This window comes from Filicampus tigris, chromosome 11, assembly GCF_054856515.1.
Source record: "Filicampus tigris isolate MCC_2025a chromosome 11, RoL_Ftig_1.0, whole genome shotgun sequence".
Taxonomy (NCBI): Eukaryota; Metazoa; Chordata; class Actinopteri; order Syngnathiformes; family Syngnathidae; genus Filicampus; species Filicampus tigris.
In genome coordinates this window covers 21,871,701-21,887,847 of record NC_141227.1, presented here as the reverse complement: position 1 = coordinate 21,887,847, position 16,147 = coordinate 21,871,701, and the positions used below count along the sequence as shown (strand labels likewise).

The following is a 16,147-nucleotide window of genomic DNA, read 5'->3' as shown; positions in this document are numbered from 1 at the left end:
TTTTTGGTTCATCAGTCAATAATGTAAGCTGTATTCCTGCCTTGCCCAAACTATTCTTAGCTATTTTATGTTGTTTTCATTTGTCATGGAATAATTTGGCATTTTCATGTCATTGGTCAAAGCTAATTTAGCTTTTTTTTTTTGTATTAGCCAGTTCACAAATTGTATTTTCCCCCAGCTGTTATCCTTACCTAATTTGGCATAATTTTGTTAGTCAGCTATGCATGAGCTAATTTTTTTCATCATAAAACCCTGAGCCATTAGCTCTGGGTTGAGCCAATTTAGCTAAGGTTAAAAAAACACACACAAAAAATGTTGTGCCAAGTGATTTTACTTAAGTACATTCAGAGTCTGTACCTTTACATGAGCCAGTTCAGTACTTTGTACTTTTACTAGTCTTTATTTACTCAAATACCACCACTTAAGTACAGAGTATGGGTACTTTTGCCACCTCTTCAATAAAATTCTACGAAATGATAGTAAAAACCAACACAGCCTCCTCGGCCTTCCGTTTGTCAACACTGTATTTTACTGTACTTCACCTCTTTTAACGTGTTTAACATTGTTGTATTTTTAGCGACGCCATTATTTGCCACAAGTATGATTCCTTCGCGCCTCCCAGTGGTGGTAGGGAAACAGTGCTGCGTTCCAGTACCACCAATACCTAGTAAGGGCATTTTATTCCTGATATAAAGTACACACACAAGTCTACATTTCCAAAGACTCCACATATATACTTGAGTTTAAAAAAAACTATCATTAAACACATAAGTATACTTTCGAATTCACGCATGATAGCCGGATCACTATATGAAGTATAATAATTCCGAGTACCCCCGAAGGCGTCCTTGACTTTCAAACCGTCCCGATCTTCGGGCAAACATTACTTTTACTATTAGTTATCTCTCATCTTCGACAGTAGAAGTCGATAAAGTTGACCTTAGCTCCACACAGTATTAAATCCCTTGTATTTTGTGACAGGTAACTGAATTTCTTTCGTATTACGGGGGCAATGCAAGCATAACAACTTGTGTATTATCATTTTTTAAATGTACACAAGTTAAGATAACTACGAATGTTATCGTGAAGTAGTACTGTGTTAGCTTCATTTTATGTGGGGGATTATTCTTCTATGTATTATTGTAATTTATTCATGGGGAAAATGCATTAGATATAACATCAAGTGCACGTTGTAAGCTTGGTAAAATTCTCTGCTTTTGCTAGTTGTGCTTAAAACTACTTTTCTTCTTTAATTCCCGTGTATTAAAAACATTTTCTTCCTGGTGCAATTAATCAACAAGTAGACGTCCCGCAACAAACGAATACATCTGTGGGAAAAGCCAAATCCATTTTGCAGCAGTAGCCTCAATCTGAGGTAGGAGTGGACCGTCATGTCTACTGCACAGGTATTGCCGATTCACCCCCACAGAAATAAGATTTCAAATGATAAAAGAATGTTTGTTTTTTCCAGGTAATGTGAAAGTAAGGGCTTCCTGTTTTGAATTGTGCAATTCAGCTCATTTTAGAGAACAGCAAGCATTGCAAAAATAACTGAAACAATCAACAGTTGGACATGTCATATATTTACAAAGGTTTAGAGGTCAAATGAAATTCACCCGTAAAGGTCATTTCTTCCTGAAATTTCATCTGTGACCACACCGGTGCCTCAACTGGAGAAATGGTGGCAGAGTGATTTCAGAGTGAAACAGCGCAAGAGTTCTACAGTGAAAACAGCATGGAAGCGTAAAAAAGGAGGAGTTGGTCATTAATGCGATGTGTCAGTGTCCCGAACTTTGGAACTGGTTGTCATGGAGCTTTAGCCCACGGATGAGCCTCAACTCCCTCAGATCCTGCTGTGCCATTAGAATCAAATGAAATCGCAAAACTTCCCTTCTTTTAGCTGCTGCTTTTATCCTCCTCCTTTATAAGTAAAGTCAGGGCTTTTGATTGAAACAGTGACAAATCCGTACAAGGAAAGGCACCGGGCTACTTCCTGGTTGGTCGCTAAGCAACCAGTGCCAAATATGGGCAAGTTTGCGCTGTTACAGGAGTCCGTTCGCCGTCCTGCGTTTCAGCAAAAGCTAAGTGCGGTGTGAAAGCGCGTTGATATAACAAGTGAGGCGAGGCGACCTCGGCACGATTGACTCCGTTATTACGTTCCACCGGTTCCCTTTCTTGAGAAATATGGAAAACGATGAAAATGATTGCACTCACGTTGTTTGTTTCTTTGCGGGAATTAAATCCACTTTAGACTTTTTTGAAAAATAGTCTCTTGATGGGGTGGGAAAAGTTGCTAAATTTAGCCACGAAAAGCTAGCTCCACAGCTACATGTATGTAGTTTGTGGAAGCAGAGCATGTCAGCGGGGTCGCACTGAGTCTTACTGACAAATAAACTCAATGAAAAGAATTGATTGGCAGAGGTGATCAGTGTCACAGACATCATGCTGTCAATGCTTGTATCAGATTAGCACTAGAATCAATCAGTTTCAATGGTAAAGGCACATGACTTGGTCATTGTCCTGCATTGAACAACACACTCAAGAGGCTCAAAGTAGATGTATCGATTCATTCTTGCGTTTGATTTGTTTAACAACGCAGCCAAGAATGCTGACGCATGTGTTATAAAGGCCAGCTAATGATGCTGAGCTGTGAGAATATTTTCCCCAAATGGTGGCGTCTGCTTTAACGGACGCCAGAGCCCCACTTTACTAAATAGAAATAAAAAATAAAAAAAAAATCTCCTTTTGGTGTGAATTTGAATGGTTGTAGCTTGTTTGTCTATGTATGACCACCTGCATTTGTTTTTGATGCTGTTTTACAAAATAGTTTCAAAGTCCGTTCTGTCTCCTACCAGTTTACGCCACTAGATGGTAGTCACGGTTATTAAATCGTTCCTTTGTTAGCACGAGCACAAAAAAAAAAGGCAGAAGACTTTTTTTCACAAAATACCACCCTCATTGTGGCCTGTTCCCCATTATTTAGCAATTTGTTCATTCATAAAAAATGTACAACGTTTTTTGTTTTGTTTTTTTGATTGCTTTAGGACAACGCTTCAAATGAGCAGTTCTCCAGTGATGTTACAGAGCTCCAAAAGAGTCTCAAACATGTAGGTAACTTTTTGCTCTAAGTCAGGTGTGGGCAACCTAATAATTATAAACATTTTGTCAGCTTAATAGCATAATTGCCAAAGTCATATTTGAACATTTTTGGAAAACAAGAAAAAAAAAACGTTTTTATTCTATTTTATTCTATTTTTACTGACATTGTCACAGTAAGTCAAAAATGACTTGGGCACTTAAGCTATTAGGCTAACAATTTGTTTGACTGTTGCATCATGTGTTGTTCATACATTTGGGAAAAAAAAGGTTCCGCGTCCTTCTATCACAAGATTTCTTTTATTTTAGTGTCCTGACTGAAGAGTTTTTTGAGCTATAAAACAAAAAAAAAAAATCATTTTGCTTTGACTTGCGAGTGCAAACTCGACAAGCGTATCGTTCACACGTCTGCCTCGCTTCCTTTCTATTATGTGCTCCTCAAACTAAGGCCTTGGCCAAGAACCAGCAGTGGCTGGCCTACAACCAACAGCGAGAGGCCTACGTGAGGACAGTCGTGGACAGAATGCTGTGGCTGGACAACCAGCTGGACCAGGCCGTCCGGGCCCAGTTAACGCAGCACAATAAGGAGCATTCAGAGGGTAAGACACAAGGCGGCGTGTCGCCAAAGTCGCAACAACAACCAGATCTGTGAAGATGTTTTTGTTTGTGTCCCTTGCTCGCAGCAGAGGAGAGAATGAGCCAGATGAAGGAGCACTTTGAGAGCCTGCTGGTGATTGGCCGAGACAACCTGGTGATCGTCAAGCAGCAGCTCGACGTCACCCTCCGGGACCTGGCAGACACTCAAAATAGGTGCGTCACAAGAAACAGTCATGGTGCTTCTTACTCATTTTAGAATAATGTGAGGTTAAAAAGTTCATTCCTGTTATCAGTTCAATTCAAAGTGAAAGAAATGTATGGACAATCTTTCTCAATGTACTCGTTTTCTGGGCAACTTTCGCTTGCTGACCGCCACCCTTCTCTCCTTTGCTGAAACCTACTTTTCAAACTTCCCTCCTTCCTTTCTAACCTCTTTCCTGCCTTCCTTCCCCTCCGACTTGTTTTTTTTTTTTTTTTACTGACATATTTCCCTTCCTAACATCCCTAACTCGTTCCTTCTGTCAGACCTACTTTTTATTTGCCCATCGTCACATATGTTCACTTAAGCGTTCTGCCTTCCTTCTTCCCTTCCACTTGCCTCTTTCCTTCCTCAGACCTGCTTTTGATTTTCCAGCCGTCCCACTTTTTTCTTTCCTTGATTCCATCACAACCTTCCTCCCCTCTTTCACTCAGCCCCGCCTTTTATTTTGTATCATTCTTTTCTTTGCTTGAAAGTACTTTTCTATTTTCTTTGCTATCGTATCTATATTCTCGTTCAATACTGCTTTAGAATCAACTTTATTTTTTAATCAAGGTATTTAATTTAAAAAGTGTACACAGTACCTTCTATTCCCCCAGCCCCCGTAGATTCATTAAACACATGGGATTTTTTACATTGCTTCTGAGCAATAAAAAAAATAATATATTTTGAAATGTAATATTCTAATTTCACGAGATGGTGTTTTCTCACGCGTGAAAAATGAAACATTACACAGCACTGTAGTGAGTCTCACATAAGATTTACTCTTCAAATTCTAAAACAAAACTAAATCGAGTTTTAACAAATGCGCAGGATTGAGGAAAAAGAGATGGAGACCAGCGAGCTGAAGCAGCAGCTTCGGCGTCGCTCCGAGGAGAAAGAACTGATGATGGGCGAGATGAAAGCGCTCCAGTGGAGACTGGACGAGGAGAAGCGTCGCACCGCCAAATTGGAGTGGCAGGTACGTGTCCTGCTGAAAATGTATAAAGTCCCCCCCCCCCAAAAGTGCATGAAATTGAACGGAAAGTCGGCCATTTTAGACCAATTCCAGCACTTCGGTGAGCCCCTACTAGCTAGGACCCAAATGAGGCCCGACTGACGGCAAGTACCCCAGACAGATTCCATTATTATTAAACGCGAGTCACTGAATGCAACCGAAATACCACAACCTACAATTCTAAAAACACTTTATCATTCAAAACTCATCTTACAACATTACTCTTCCAAAATAAATTTGTGAACTGTGGATAGGCGGAGGTTCGCTGTATCAGCAGAATGCGTTTTATCAACTGCACAGGTATTCTTAACCGTCACACTATGTCGCGGCCAGATAATAAAAACGAAAATAGAATAAAACTACTCACCTAACGATGACGTGTGACAGAGTTGTAGCGAAGTGGAGAGCGAGGCTGGCTGAAAATGCCTGGACGCTTTTTAACACCCCGTAGGGCAAGTGACTATTTTGGGTCATTTCCGCATCCTTTGCAAATGGTCACCCTCTCGTACCTCGGTGAGGTCAATGCGGTCCTCATTCAACCATTCAGAAGAGATCGCCCCACATCGCAGATAAATTCATTATTAGTATGGTGAATTATTCATTATGATTATTTTTTTTTAGATTTATTCCAACTCTGGTTACGGCCCCCAATAACACCCTAAAGTTCATTTTTTAAATTTCAAAAGTATTTCAATGAGTGCCCTGTGAAGAGCTATCATCTTTAACCGTCATTCTGGTGTAAAATAAGGTAGCCACCAAACAGTAGAGCTAAAATAAAATAAAACTCACCCTTTAACTCATTCTATCCCAATGACAGATTCATATGTCGCAGTGTTGGGCGGGCCCAAGTCACTTTTGAAATCTCTTTGTGCCGAGACGAATGCTCATTGGCTGTTGCTGTCTCAGTCTTCTGAGGGGGGGGGCGATAAAGCTCAAATTAGTCGTCTTCACATTATACTGGCACAACTCTAGAAATGTCGCAGCGTAAATACGCGTCGACATCAAGTGTGAAGGCTCACGCCGAGTAACTGCTTTTAGGTCCATAATTCCTCCCAGGACCTCGAGGACGAGATGGAGAACGGTTCATATTTGAAAACACAGCTGGTCAAACTTCTCAGGATGCTGCGAAGAAGCGACGACCAACTGGCATACTATGAAAAGGTTTGTGACCATTTAAAAAAAAAAAAAAAAAATAAATAAAATATTCAGTGTACATCAACTCCACTCAAGTGACGTGAGGAGAAAAATGTAGCAATAAATGTTCTGTAATGCCCTCTGATGTGGGCAAGGAGAACGCATGAGCGCACTCGCAAGAAGCTGCTTTAGGCCACAACTCACGCTCACGCTGGCACTCACTAGGCCACGCCCGTTAAAGGCACACAACCGACACACAAATAGTACAGTAATCACATTTTATAAAGCGTAATTTCTTGAAATTCTCTTTGATTATGTTTGAATCAAATACTTTTTTTTTTTTCTTTTTTAGAAACACGTAGCCCCAAAAACCTTTTTGGGGAGGGCAGGAACGACTTAATGGCTAAATTAAATTAAATGATTATTCAAAAAATTCTGATCTGCTTTAACAGAAAAAGCAGCAGGAGGAAGACTGCAAGGAGGAGGACGAAGAGCCCGTCTATGAAGAAATGACACCACCCTGCCGGACGTCGTCGCCCAGTTTGGACACAAGCTTCCTGGACTGCCCCGTTTGTCGGATCCGCTGTCCTGTCAGTAAGTACCGGCAGATGATGGACCACCTGGAGGTCTGCACGAACTGAGCGGAACCGTCTCCAGATGGTCGCGTTTCGAGTTTGCTCACTCGCTTGAGTTGTTGGCGTTTCAAATACGACAGCCACGATCTTCTCGCGTTCCGCTCGTGTGCTCTGCTTGTCATTTAAGAAATGTTTTTTTCAAAAATGAATTGATGTGATATGTTGACATGCCTCTGTTGGTCGCAGTCCCGCTGCGATTCCTCACACAGATCAGATAAGATGATAGCTCAAAAGAGCTTGTTTTAGTTAATCCCTTTCGGAACTATTTAAGGTCACAGATTATTTCTTGGGAAGCCAGTGGTGTCACGTGTTCCTAGTGTTGCTCATTAATCAAATAGAATGAAGAATAATTTTTTTTTTTTTTTTTTTAAATGACTAAACTGATCATATTGCCACTGTCCAATAAAAAGCACGTTTGAAAGGTCAAAAGAAAACATTTTTTTTGCAGATACTGTACACGCTTCTCATTAGACAGCGACGATTTACCGATGAATTAAAGCTAGCACAAAAGAGTTTGTTAAAGACATTAAACTGCAATGTAAGCTCATCACCAGGCCATGCTTACAAAACACCTACTGACACTGGTAATCAAACTCACAACCCACGTGAGAAATCCTCGCTAATCTTGTCAACTCTACCTCGGACTCACGACACTTCATTTACACGGGTTGAACAAATATTAGCATAAAAGATATTGAAAGGATTTCTCGTTGGCCTTCCCTTTTTAAATGCGCTGCCATTTCATGTTCATTAACCATCAATTCATCTTTTTTTTTTTTTTTAATCGTATTTTTGTTAATGGGATGGCAGAATCGTTCTTAACTCCTGTTGACCTTCCCTATACAGCAAACTAGTTGAGACTATTTTCAACAATCAATTACATGTAATCGATCAAATTCTTAATTTTATTTTTTTGCGTCACTGTATCGGTAATCTCAACACGCAATAATAAGAAACTAATGAATAATTAAAAAAAAAAAAAAAAAAAGATTTCTTGCATTGCACAAATGAAGAAAAATGCAGTTGATGCCCCCCACAGCAAAGCGGCCACACATACTGCCACAAACCGCAACTGCTTTTTTAAAAATCTATTTCAACATTGGGATTCACATTTTGTTTTTGTCTTGTTATTGGATAAATATTGATTGTGACCCGCTCCAGATAATCTACGGCGCTCAACAGTTATGTGCCGTAATATCGCTTTTTTTTTTTTTTTTGTTCCGTATCGATGGCTTCTACAATTGCGACGTGGCGGCGAGGGCATTAAGAGGTGGATTAAGCCCCCGCCGAAGGCCAGGGCACCAAATTCACAGTCAGTCACTGACGTTAAGCATACCCAGACGTCATTCTGTTGCTTCCATAACTCAGCTATCATTATCCGTGATGGGTCGAATGTCAAGTGGCTGGATTTGCACGTTAAGAAAGCTCATGGGCTTTATGACGCTTGCGTCACGCTCATAAGCGCACACCGGGATCCCCTTAACCAGTAAGCCACTGGTTGCCTTCTGTCCACCGGGGGTGGGGGTGGGTGGGGGCGGTAGAAAGCGGGAGCTGGATGACGCCTCAGTGAGGGAGTTGTCCCGTCACATTCACCGCACTTCCAGGAGCATCTTTGGATTGTAACTCGAGAGGGGTAAAAAAAAAAAAAAAAAAATGGGAGATAAAGACACCGTGGAGAAGTTCCTGGATAACAACCCCCAGTTTGCCAAGGAGTACTATGACAAAAAGGTCAAGGCCGATGTCATCGTCGCCGCCTTCGACAACGAGGTGCAGGTCCAAGACCCGTCGTCGTACAGCGACGCCACCGCCATCCAGGAGGCCCGCTTCCTGTTCGAGCTGGTCAAGGAGCTGCAAGGCACCGGACCGCCGGAAAAAGCAATGCACAAAGTTCTCCAGAGGATCGCGCTGCTGGTCCGGGCGGAGCGCTGCAGCTATTTCGGCTACCGGGCGCGCAACGGGACGCCTGAGCTGGCCACGGTCCTCTTCGACGTCACGCACAATTCCGCCTTCGACAAGAATCTGGTCAACCCCAATGTGGAGATCGTTTTCCCCACCGACATGGGGATTGTCGGGTGGACGGCGCACTCCAAGAAGCCGCAGAATATCGCCGACGTGAAGAAGGTGAGCCCATCTTGAGGCGAGTTATGACCGAATGCCGCCGTTTCGGCGCTTACGTGCCGTCGTGCGTTTGTGCGTGTGCTTCCAGGACTCTCATTTCAGCGACTTTGTGGACAAGCAGACAAAATACACCACCAGATGCATGTTGACCGCACCCATCTTGAGCGGAAAGGATCCCATCGGCGTCGTCATGGCGCTCAACAAGCAAGGCGCCGACGCCTTCTCGAAGAGTGATCAGGAGGTGACTGTGCTGCTCTCACTGGCCCAGGCATGGGAGGAGATACAAAAGAAAGGCTGCATGCAAAAGTGAACCTTTTTAGCACAGGTCTCAAGTCCGAAGCTTCAAGTTTTGACCGTGTAAAAAAGTCAACGGATTACCGGTAGTTGTAAAGACCCTGTAAAGTGAAGTCAGAGAATACATAATACAGCGGTGTCTTGAGATTAAGGCCGATATTGGACTCTGACGGTATGATAACTGTGAGCGAACGTGCTGTGGTATCATGTTATTAAAGTTACAGTTCTAAAAATAATCTTTTTTGAAATATTTGGGTGAGGCCTGCGTCTCAATATTTGCTCCTATCTCAAGGAAAAAAATTGGCCAAGCCGCAGCTCATATCGAGAAAAATTCTCAAGTCGAGGTTGGCTAGCTAGCTAGCTAGCTATGCCTACGCCGTGAAAATACATCTCCCCTTCGGGTCGTCTGGCGGCGTGGCCGCTTTGGAGCGCCTCGTTGTCGGCCATGAGTGCACACGGCTCACAGAGTGAAAGCGGAAGAGCGAGCGGGAAAATAAACGTTTTAAAAGTCCGACATGACAGCCAGTGCGTGGACAGGGGCTCTGCGCCGGTGTGGCCACTTTTGAGCGTCTCGTTGTCACGGAAAAGCACCACGACGACCCGGTGGGAAATTGTCGAAACCTCGAGTCTTTAACCGTATAAATGAATGGCATTATAGTGATAAACAGATGACTTACAGCAGCTTTCAACAGTACAAATCATAGCTCACTATTTGGCAAGTTCCAGCTACTGGTGCACATTAAGGTTATCGGTCATTGCTATCCAATTAAAATAAAAAAAATTCAGATGTGCTTTGAAAAAAAAACACAACAACCTCGAGATACTTGCTATTCACTAGGCAGTGATGTTACTCTTCCTGTTCAGTTTACTAAGTGTTAAACTACCAGTACTTAATTAATAGCTAAAAAATACGTACACTCAAATTGCCTTCCTGTAGAGGCCTAATGTTTGCGCCCATTGATCTTGCACAGGTGTACCTAATGAAATGACTCACGTGTTAGCATTGCTTTAAGAAACACGGGCGTAAATCCAGCATACTAATCTCGCTTTGCAGATAATAAAAAGGTCACTGTGAGCGCTTACCGTCGCTGACCCGTATACTGTATTTTAAAGCCATCGTCTGTTTTCGAATCCACTTAGAGGAGAAGAGCTCAGACATTTTTTTTTTTTCCCTTCTATGAGACCTCTTTAACTCATTCACTGCCAGACATTTTCAGACCCTCTTTTACCCTAACGTTTGAAAAAATATGAAAAAAATATATAAAGTCCTGAGATTGAATGGCTGGACTGTGAAAAGACAATATAATTAGCAAGTAACCTTATTTTTTTCAATTTCTTTTTTTTTTTTTATAACAGCTCTTCAATAAATATGTCAGCTTTGCATCCGTGGTGGCCCTCCAAGCGCACACCGCTTACATGTGGGACGTGGAGTCCAGGAGAAGCCAGGTATACCAATTCAACGCCTCGCCACCAGTGAACAACGCGGCGAAGTAAAAAGTTAAAGGCACGTACTGTACACTCCCCTCAGGTGCTGCTGTGGTCGGCCAGCAAAGTGTTTGAGGAGCTGACGGACATCGAGAGGCAGTTTCACAAAGCTCTGTACACGGTCAGGACGTACATCAAGTGCGAGAGGTACTCGGTGGGGCTCCTGGACATGACCAAAGACAAAGTGAGGGAGATGTATATTTGAGAAATGGGACTTTATTGATGATTACATTTTTCATCATGAGGCTGTTTTTTTCCTCTCTTTTTTTTTTTTTTGTTTTTTTTCTAACCTGCAGGAATTCTTTGATGAGTGGGCCATCAAACTCGGGGATCAGGAGCCCTACAAGGGTCCGAAGACGCCTGACGGCAGAGTAAGTTCGTTCATCAAAATGGACATTTACCCAAGCAGGCTCGTTATTTTTTGCGCTCTTCCTTCCACACAACTTTAACAACGCGTTTTTAAAGTGATTGTTTTCTTTCTGGGTTTTAACACAGAAATATTACGTCAGCGAGTCATAACTTGTTTTTATGTACGTGTTTTTGTGTTCCGTAAAATCAGGAAATCAGCTTCTACAAGATCATTGACTACCTGCTGGAAGACAAAGAGGAAATTAAAGTTATCCCGTAAGTACTGTGCACTGAAAAAAAAAAAGAAAAAAAGAAATCACAGACATCTTTGTTTTGGTAACTCAGCTGTCGTAAGGTCTCGCAAAATGAACTTTCCCGTGCGGGGCACTAAAATGTTGACTTTAGAATTGTCAATGAAGCTCTGAAGTTAAAGGTCCATCCTGATAAATTTGAGTACTATGGGAAAATTTACTTCAGTATTTATATTTAAAAATTAATTGAGATTTGGTAAACATAGAGTGAAATATTTCACAATTTTATTTGGATAATTTTGATGATTGTAGCTTACGGATAACGAAAACCTCAAATTCACTATCTGAAAAAAAAAAATGTGATTACTGGTACATAAGAAATTAAATGATTAAACTAACTGATTTTTAATATAGAAGTTGGCCGTGTGAAAAGTATTTTCCTACTGTATGTGTTTAATAAATGTGTATAATGTAAGCGTTTCACATTTTGAAGTAATCTGCTGAAATAAATGAACTTTTCCACCATATTGTAATGTATGGAGTGCCGTGGTAACTAATTACCGGTAGTGTGTGCCGTGGTAACTAATTACCGGTAGTGTGTGACTTGCCAGCGGCCCCCCTGTGGACCACTGGGCTCTGGTCAGCGGACTGCCGACCTACGTGGCTGAGAATGGATTTGTAAGAGCCACTTTTTCGCTTCATCATTTTGGGAGAGAGCATTTTGCAAGACCTGAATTGATCTACTGTTTCATATACTTCTAGATTTGCAACATGATGAATGCAGTGGGGGATGAGTATTTTTCATTTCAGGTGAGACGATATTTCTTTTGGGATTAGGACAGGTGGGCAAAATAATGCCACATGCGGCCCACTTCGTTTTTTTTTTTGTTTTTTTTTTGTCCAACCCACTGAGCATTTTCCTGAAATTGCTTAGTTAATTTTTTTAAATAGCTTATTAAATAATTGACGGGGTGGGCGGGGGTCATTTAAAAATATTGAAGAAAAAAAAAATTGCGACTCTGCGGGTGGTGAGTATGCGGGGCTCCACTGTAATTGCTTAACTGATTTATTATAAATCATGACAATAAAAAAAAAAACTTAAAATGTTTACAAATATATACCGGTACACATTTTAACCTTTATTAAACAAATTTTAAATGAATTACATTTGAATGACTTATTAAAAAATGCAACTACATATAACAATTTAAAAATACATTTTACTTTGTTTTATTAAATAATTGGCTAATTAATTATAGTTGTATTAATATGGGGAATAATACAATTCAAGTTTTTTAATGAACTATTTAAATCACTCAACTAAGCTACTTATATAATACTTGGCCCATCTGTGCATTTTTAAATATCAAGCGTGTCCCCGAAGTTTGCTTTGTGTCTGAAAACAGTGACGTCGTGCATGTGGATTTGAACTTACAGAAAGAGGCGGTTGACGAGAGTGGCTGGACGATCAAGAACGTCCTCGCCCTCCCCATCGTCAACAAAAAGGAAGAGATCGTCGGCGTCGCCACCTTCTTCAACAGGAGAGACGGCAAACCCTTTGACGACAACGATGAACAAATTACAGAAGTGCGTCCAAAGCGCTTCAGTGGCTTGCGAAAGCAATCCATTTCAATTGAGTAAACGTGCCTATGCGTTTACTTTATAGGCCCTGACCCAGTTCCTGGGCTGGTCCACTTTGAACAGCGACACGTATGACAAACTTAACAGGACCGAGTGGAGTAAGGACGTGGCGCAGGAAATGCTCATGTACCAAACCAAGGCTACGCCAAACGACGTACAAAGCATTTTGGTAAGACTCCAAACTCAGAGGTGGGCGGTCAACTGATGTTACTCTTAGTATGTCAGAATCTCAGAATGTCAAACCGCCTCCGTAGAACACTCAAGAAAAGTTTGGTTCTACACCTGAAGACTGCGACCAGAAGGCGATGTACAAACTACTGGTGGGCACCCGAACGCGTTACTTATTTCAAGACCGCTGTACTGTTGGTGACACTCAAATTTGTCGCACGCATCCAAGAGAGCCAACATTCCCGAATCCAAGACGGTGGATCTGCTGGAGTTCAGCTTCAGTGACTTCCCACTGTCTGAGTTTGAGCTCATCAAGTGCGGCATCCGCTGCTTCTTCGAGCTGGGGGTAGTTGAGAAGTTTAAAGTCCCGGCGGAGGTAACAGCCTGCCTCTCCACTTATTTGTCACTCCTAGTGGACGTTTACGGTAAAAACGACGTTGAAAACAAAGCGGAATTAAACATCGCGTAATTTAAACGTCAGAAGGTTTCACGGCACCATATCACTCGATTCATGCTAACAAAGAAGGTGAAACGCTGCAGACATGCTAACGGGAATTAGCATTGATGTTATAGTCATTTTAAACCTTCAAACAACTTTAATCGACACACAGCGGCAAGACATACAAACACAATAAAGTACATACTACAACAACAACGATTACTGGAGCTATGTGGGGGACATTTCCCTGACTCTTTTTCTTGCTATTAATTACCTAGCATATTTTTCAATAGACTAAAGAGCTAAACAGCATGTTGCTTCACAACGCGGTGCTACACTGAAGGCTCTAAATTTGGACTTAAAATGGAGTTCAACCCAAGCATATATTTTTTTAAGAATATGTTCAGTGCAGGCCCACTACTTGAAAAAGCACAGCATTCTGAGTAATATTTTAATTGTGGAATATGAGTTAAGCAACAAAATCCAGCCGTTTTTAGCCATCTCTGGGGCGGCGGCCATTTTGTCACTTCTGTCGACTGAAAATGACATTACAGTCGCTCGGATAGCGACCAATCATGGCTCAGCTTCAGAAAACAGGTGAGCCTGACCTGATTGCCGCGCAGTTGTGATGTCATTTTCAGTCAACGGAAGTGACAAAATGGCCGCCCCTTGAGATGTCTTAAAAAACGGCTGGATTTTGCTACTTAACTCATACTTCATATTAAAAATAATGCCTTTTTTCCCAACTAGTGACTAGTGACTTCCCCTTCAAATAGAACTCACGCATGTATGTCGACCTTTTTACGCAGATCCTGACGCGCTGGATGTACACGGTTCGCAGGGGTTACCGTGACATCACCTACCACAACTGGAGGCACGGCTTCAACGTGGGACAAACCATGTTCACCCTCCTGCTTGTGAGTGGAAGACGAGTCTACTCTTGCCCCTCCCTGGTTGCTTTGCGACGTTTGTGAAAACACGGGCTCGCTTCCTTCCAAAACAGACGGGCAAGCTGAAGAAGTACTACTCGGATCTTGAGGCCTTTGCCATGGTGGCTTCTGGATTTTGCCACGACATCGACCACAGGGGGACCAACAACCTCTACCAGACAAAGTAAGGACTTTGGAAGGGACTGAACTAGACCGGGTTTCACCAACGGGTAGCCCCTAAGCACCACATGGGTAGACCACCGGTCCTGATGTTTCAGTGAATGACATTTTTTTTCCCCGAATTGTCTCTAGTTCTTAAAATATTCCATTTTTTTTGTTGTTTTTAAAAAGTGCAAATAAGAGGAAATTTATGCCGTTAGTATTCTCTTTATGCTACAAATTTGAGGCTGAATCCGTCTTTTCAAGCTTTCAAAAATGCCCGTACGGGATTCTTTCATTTTTGATGCAATACCGTGAAAGACAGCAATCGTTATCGCAGAGCGCCTTCTAATATGCAAATCATGTTGTGACATGTTAAAATCAAACAAAAATTCAGAAAGTGAGGCATTATCAGCGGTGCACTAATACAAAAACAGCTGATGTCAAAGCAACAAACACTATTTTCAGTAACGGTCAAAGTACATTTCGGTAATTGTCAAAGCACATTAATTAGCAATCAATTAATCGTCAAAAACATAACAGTTACCTACTAGTTACTTAATACTTATAGCGGAAGTCAACCCAAACATATTTTTTTCAAGAATACGTTGCCAGCAGGCCCACTAGTTGAAACACAGCATTCTGATAAATGTTGCGTTTGTGGAATAAGTGTTAATCCACTCGTTTTTAGCCATCTCTGGGGGCAGCCATTTTGTCTTCGGTCGCCTGAAAATGACATCACAACTGCTCACAACAACCAATCACGGCTCAGATTCAGAAAACAGGTCAGCCGTGATTGGTCGACGTGAGCGGTTGTGATGTCATTTTCAGTCGACAGAAGACAAAATGGCCGCCCTCGGAGATGGCTAAAAAACGAGCGCATTTTGCTACTTAGCTTAGATTCCGAGCTCGGTCACGGAACAAATTCAATCACTTGATGCTGATGGTGTCCTCTTGTAGGAGCGCATCACCACTGGCCAAACTTCACAGCAGCTCCATAATGGAGCGACACCACCTGGAGTACAGCAAAACGCTCATGGAGGACGAGGTGGGCCCTCGCCAATCGAAGATTTTCTTTTTTTTTTCCTTTTTCCGAGGCCACAAAACCAACCGCGATCATCACGTTCCTCGTTCCAGAACTTGAATATCTTCCAAAACCTGCAAAAGCGGCAGTTTGAGACCGTGCAGCATCTGTTTGAAGTTTGCATCATCGCTACTGACCTCGCCCTGTATTTCAAGTCAGTTCACGTCAGCTTAGCCAATTTGCTTCTTGTCTTTCTGGAAATGTCCGCCTGGTTTACATCACCTCCAGGAAGAGAACAATGTTCCAGAAGATCGTGGATTCGATGGAGACGATTCCGGACGAGAAAGACAAAATCAGCTACGTCTCCAACAACCCCACCAGGAAGGAGATCATCATGTAAATTCAAAATGGATCCCAGTATTTTCTTTTTTTCCTTTTGTGACAAATAATGAGATGATATCATCATGTTGTTGTTGTTTTTTTTTCTTCTGCAGGGCAATGATGATGACGGCGTGTGATCTGTCGGCCATTACGAAGCCGTGGGAGGTTCAGAGTAAGGTGCGGTTTCTGCAA

The 16,147-nt window shown here is 42.0% G+C and overlaps 2 protein-coding genes and 1 long non-coding RNA gene across 6 annotated transcripts in view; 2 read left to right on the top strand and 1 right to left on the bottom strand.

Moving 5' to 3' along the window:
- The first annotated feature begins 847 nt into the window (after nucleotides 1-847).
- Nucleotides 848-8,190, top strand: LOC147140152 (centrosomal protein of 55 kDa-like). 4 transcript variants are annotated; one of them, XM_086045795.1, is made up of 8 exons: nucleotides 848-981; nucleotides 1,305-1,406; nucleotides 3,045-3,107; nucleotides 3,545-3,695; nucleotides 3,783-3,906; nucleotides 4,766-4,913; nucleotides 5,988-6,110; nucleotides 6,536-8,190. In XM_086045795.1, the coding sequence occupies exons 2-8, from the start codon at nucleotides 1,392-1,394 to the stop codon at nucleotides 6,722-6,724; spliced, it is 813 nt and encodes a 270-aa protein (XP_085901921.1). In that variant the 5' UTR covers nucleotides 848-981; nucleotides 1,305-1,391; the 3' UTR covers nucleotides 6,725-8,190. The 4 variants fall into 4 exon arrangements, with proteins under 4 accessions (XP_085901921.1, XP_085901919.1, XP_085901922.1 ...); XM_086045793.1 differs by having other exon boundaries at nucleotides 3,780-3,906; XM_086045794.1 differs by having other exon boundaries at nucleotides 857-981; nucleotides 1,302-1,406; nucleotides 3,780-3,906.
- Nucleotides 8,112-16,147, bottom strand: part of LOC147140148 (uncharacterized) — a 26,124-nt gene continuing 18,088 nt past the window's right edge. The window contains exons 3-6 of the long non-coding RNA XR_015088757.1: nucleotides 12,650-12,770; nucleotides 10,906-10,975; nucleotides 10,643-10,778; nucleotides 8,112-9,130 (exon numbers count right to left, since the gene is read on the bottom strand). This is a non-coding gene — a long non-coding RNA (uncharacterized LOC147140148). The remainder of the gene's footprint in view (nucleotides 9,131-10,642; nucleotides 10,779-10,905; nucleotides 10,976-12,649; nucleotides 12,771-16,147) is intronic.
- The window catches only part of LOC147140151 (cone cGMP-specific 3',5'-cyclic phosphodiesterase subunit alpha'-like), a 9,755-nt gene continuing 1,880 nt past the window's right edge, over nucleotides 8,273-16,147 (top strand). Inside the window, exons 1-18 of the mRNA XM_086045792.1 lie at nucleotides 8,273-8,839; nucleotides 8,925-9,077; nucleotides 10,487-10,576; nucleotides 10,659-10,799; nucleotides 10,912-10,986; nucleotides 11,175-11,239; nucleotides 11,826-11,892; nucleotides 11,977-12,024; nucleotides 12,652-12,801; nucleotides 12,881-13,024; nucleotides 13,110-13,175; nucleotides 13,253-13,399; nucleotides 14,272-14,379; nucleotides 14,466-14,575; nucleotides 15,511-15,598; nucleotides 15,688-15,788; nucleotides 15,863-15,970; nucleotides 16,069-16,132. Of these exons, the coding sequence (XP_085901918.1) occupies nucleotides 8,372-8,839; nucleotides 8,925-9,077; nucleotides 10,487-10,576; nucleotides 10,659-10,799; nucleotides 10,912-10,986; nucleotides 11,175-11,239; nucleotides 11,826-11,892; nucleotides 11,977-12,024; nucleotides 12,652-12,801; nucleotides 12,881-13,024; nucleotides 13,110-13,175; nucleotides 13,253-13,399; nucleotides 14,272-14,379; nucleotides 14,466-14,575; nucleotides 15,511-15,598; nucleotides 15,688-15,788; nucleotides 15,863-15,970; nucleotides 16,069-16,132 (2,193 nt within the window). The 5' untranslated portion in view covers nucleotides 8,273-8,371. The remainder of the gene's footprint in view (nucleotides 8,840-8,924; nucleotides 9,078-10,486; nucleotides 10,577-10,658; nucleotides 10,800-10,911; nucleotides 10,987-11,174; nucleotides 11,240-11,825; nucleotides 11,893-11,976; nucleotides 12,025-12,651; nucleotides 12,802-12,880; nucleotides 13,025-13,109; nucleotides 13,176-13,252; nucleotides 13,400-14,271; nucleotides 14,380-14,465; nucleotides 14,576-15,510; nucleotides 15,599-15,687; nucleotides 15,789-15,862; nucleotides 15,971-16,068; nucleotides 16,133-16,147) is intronic.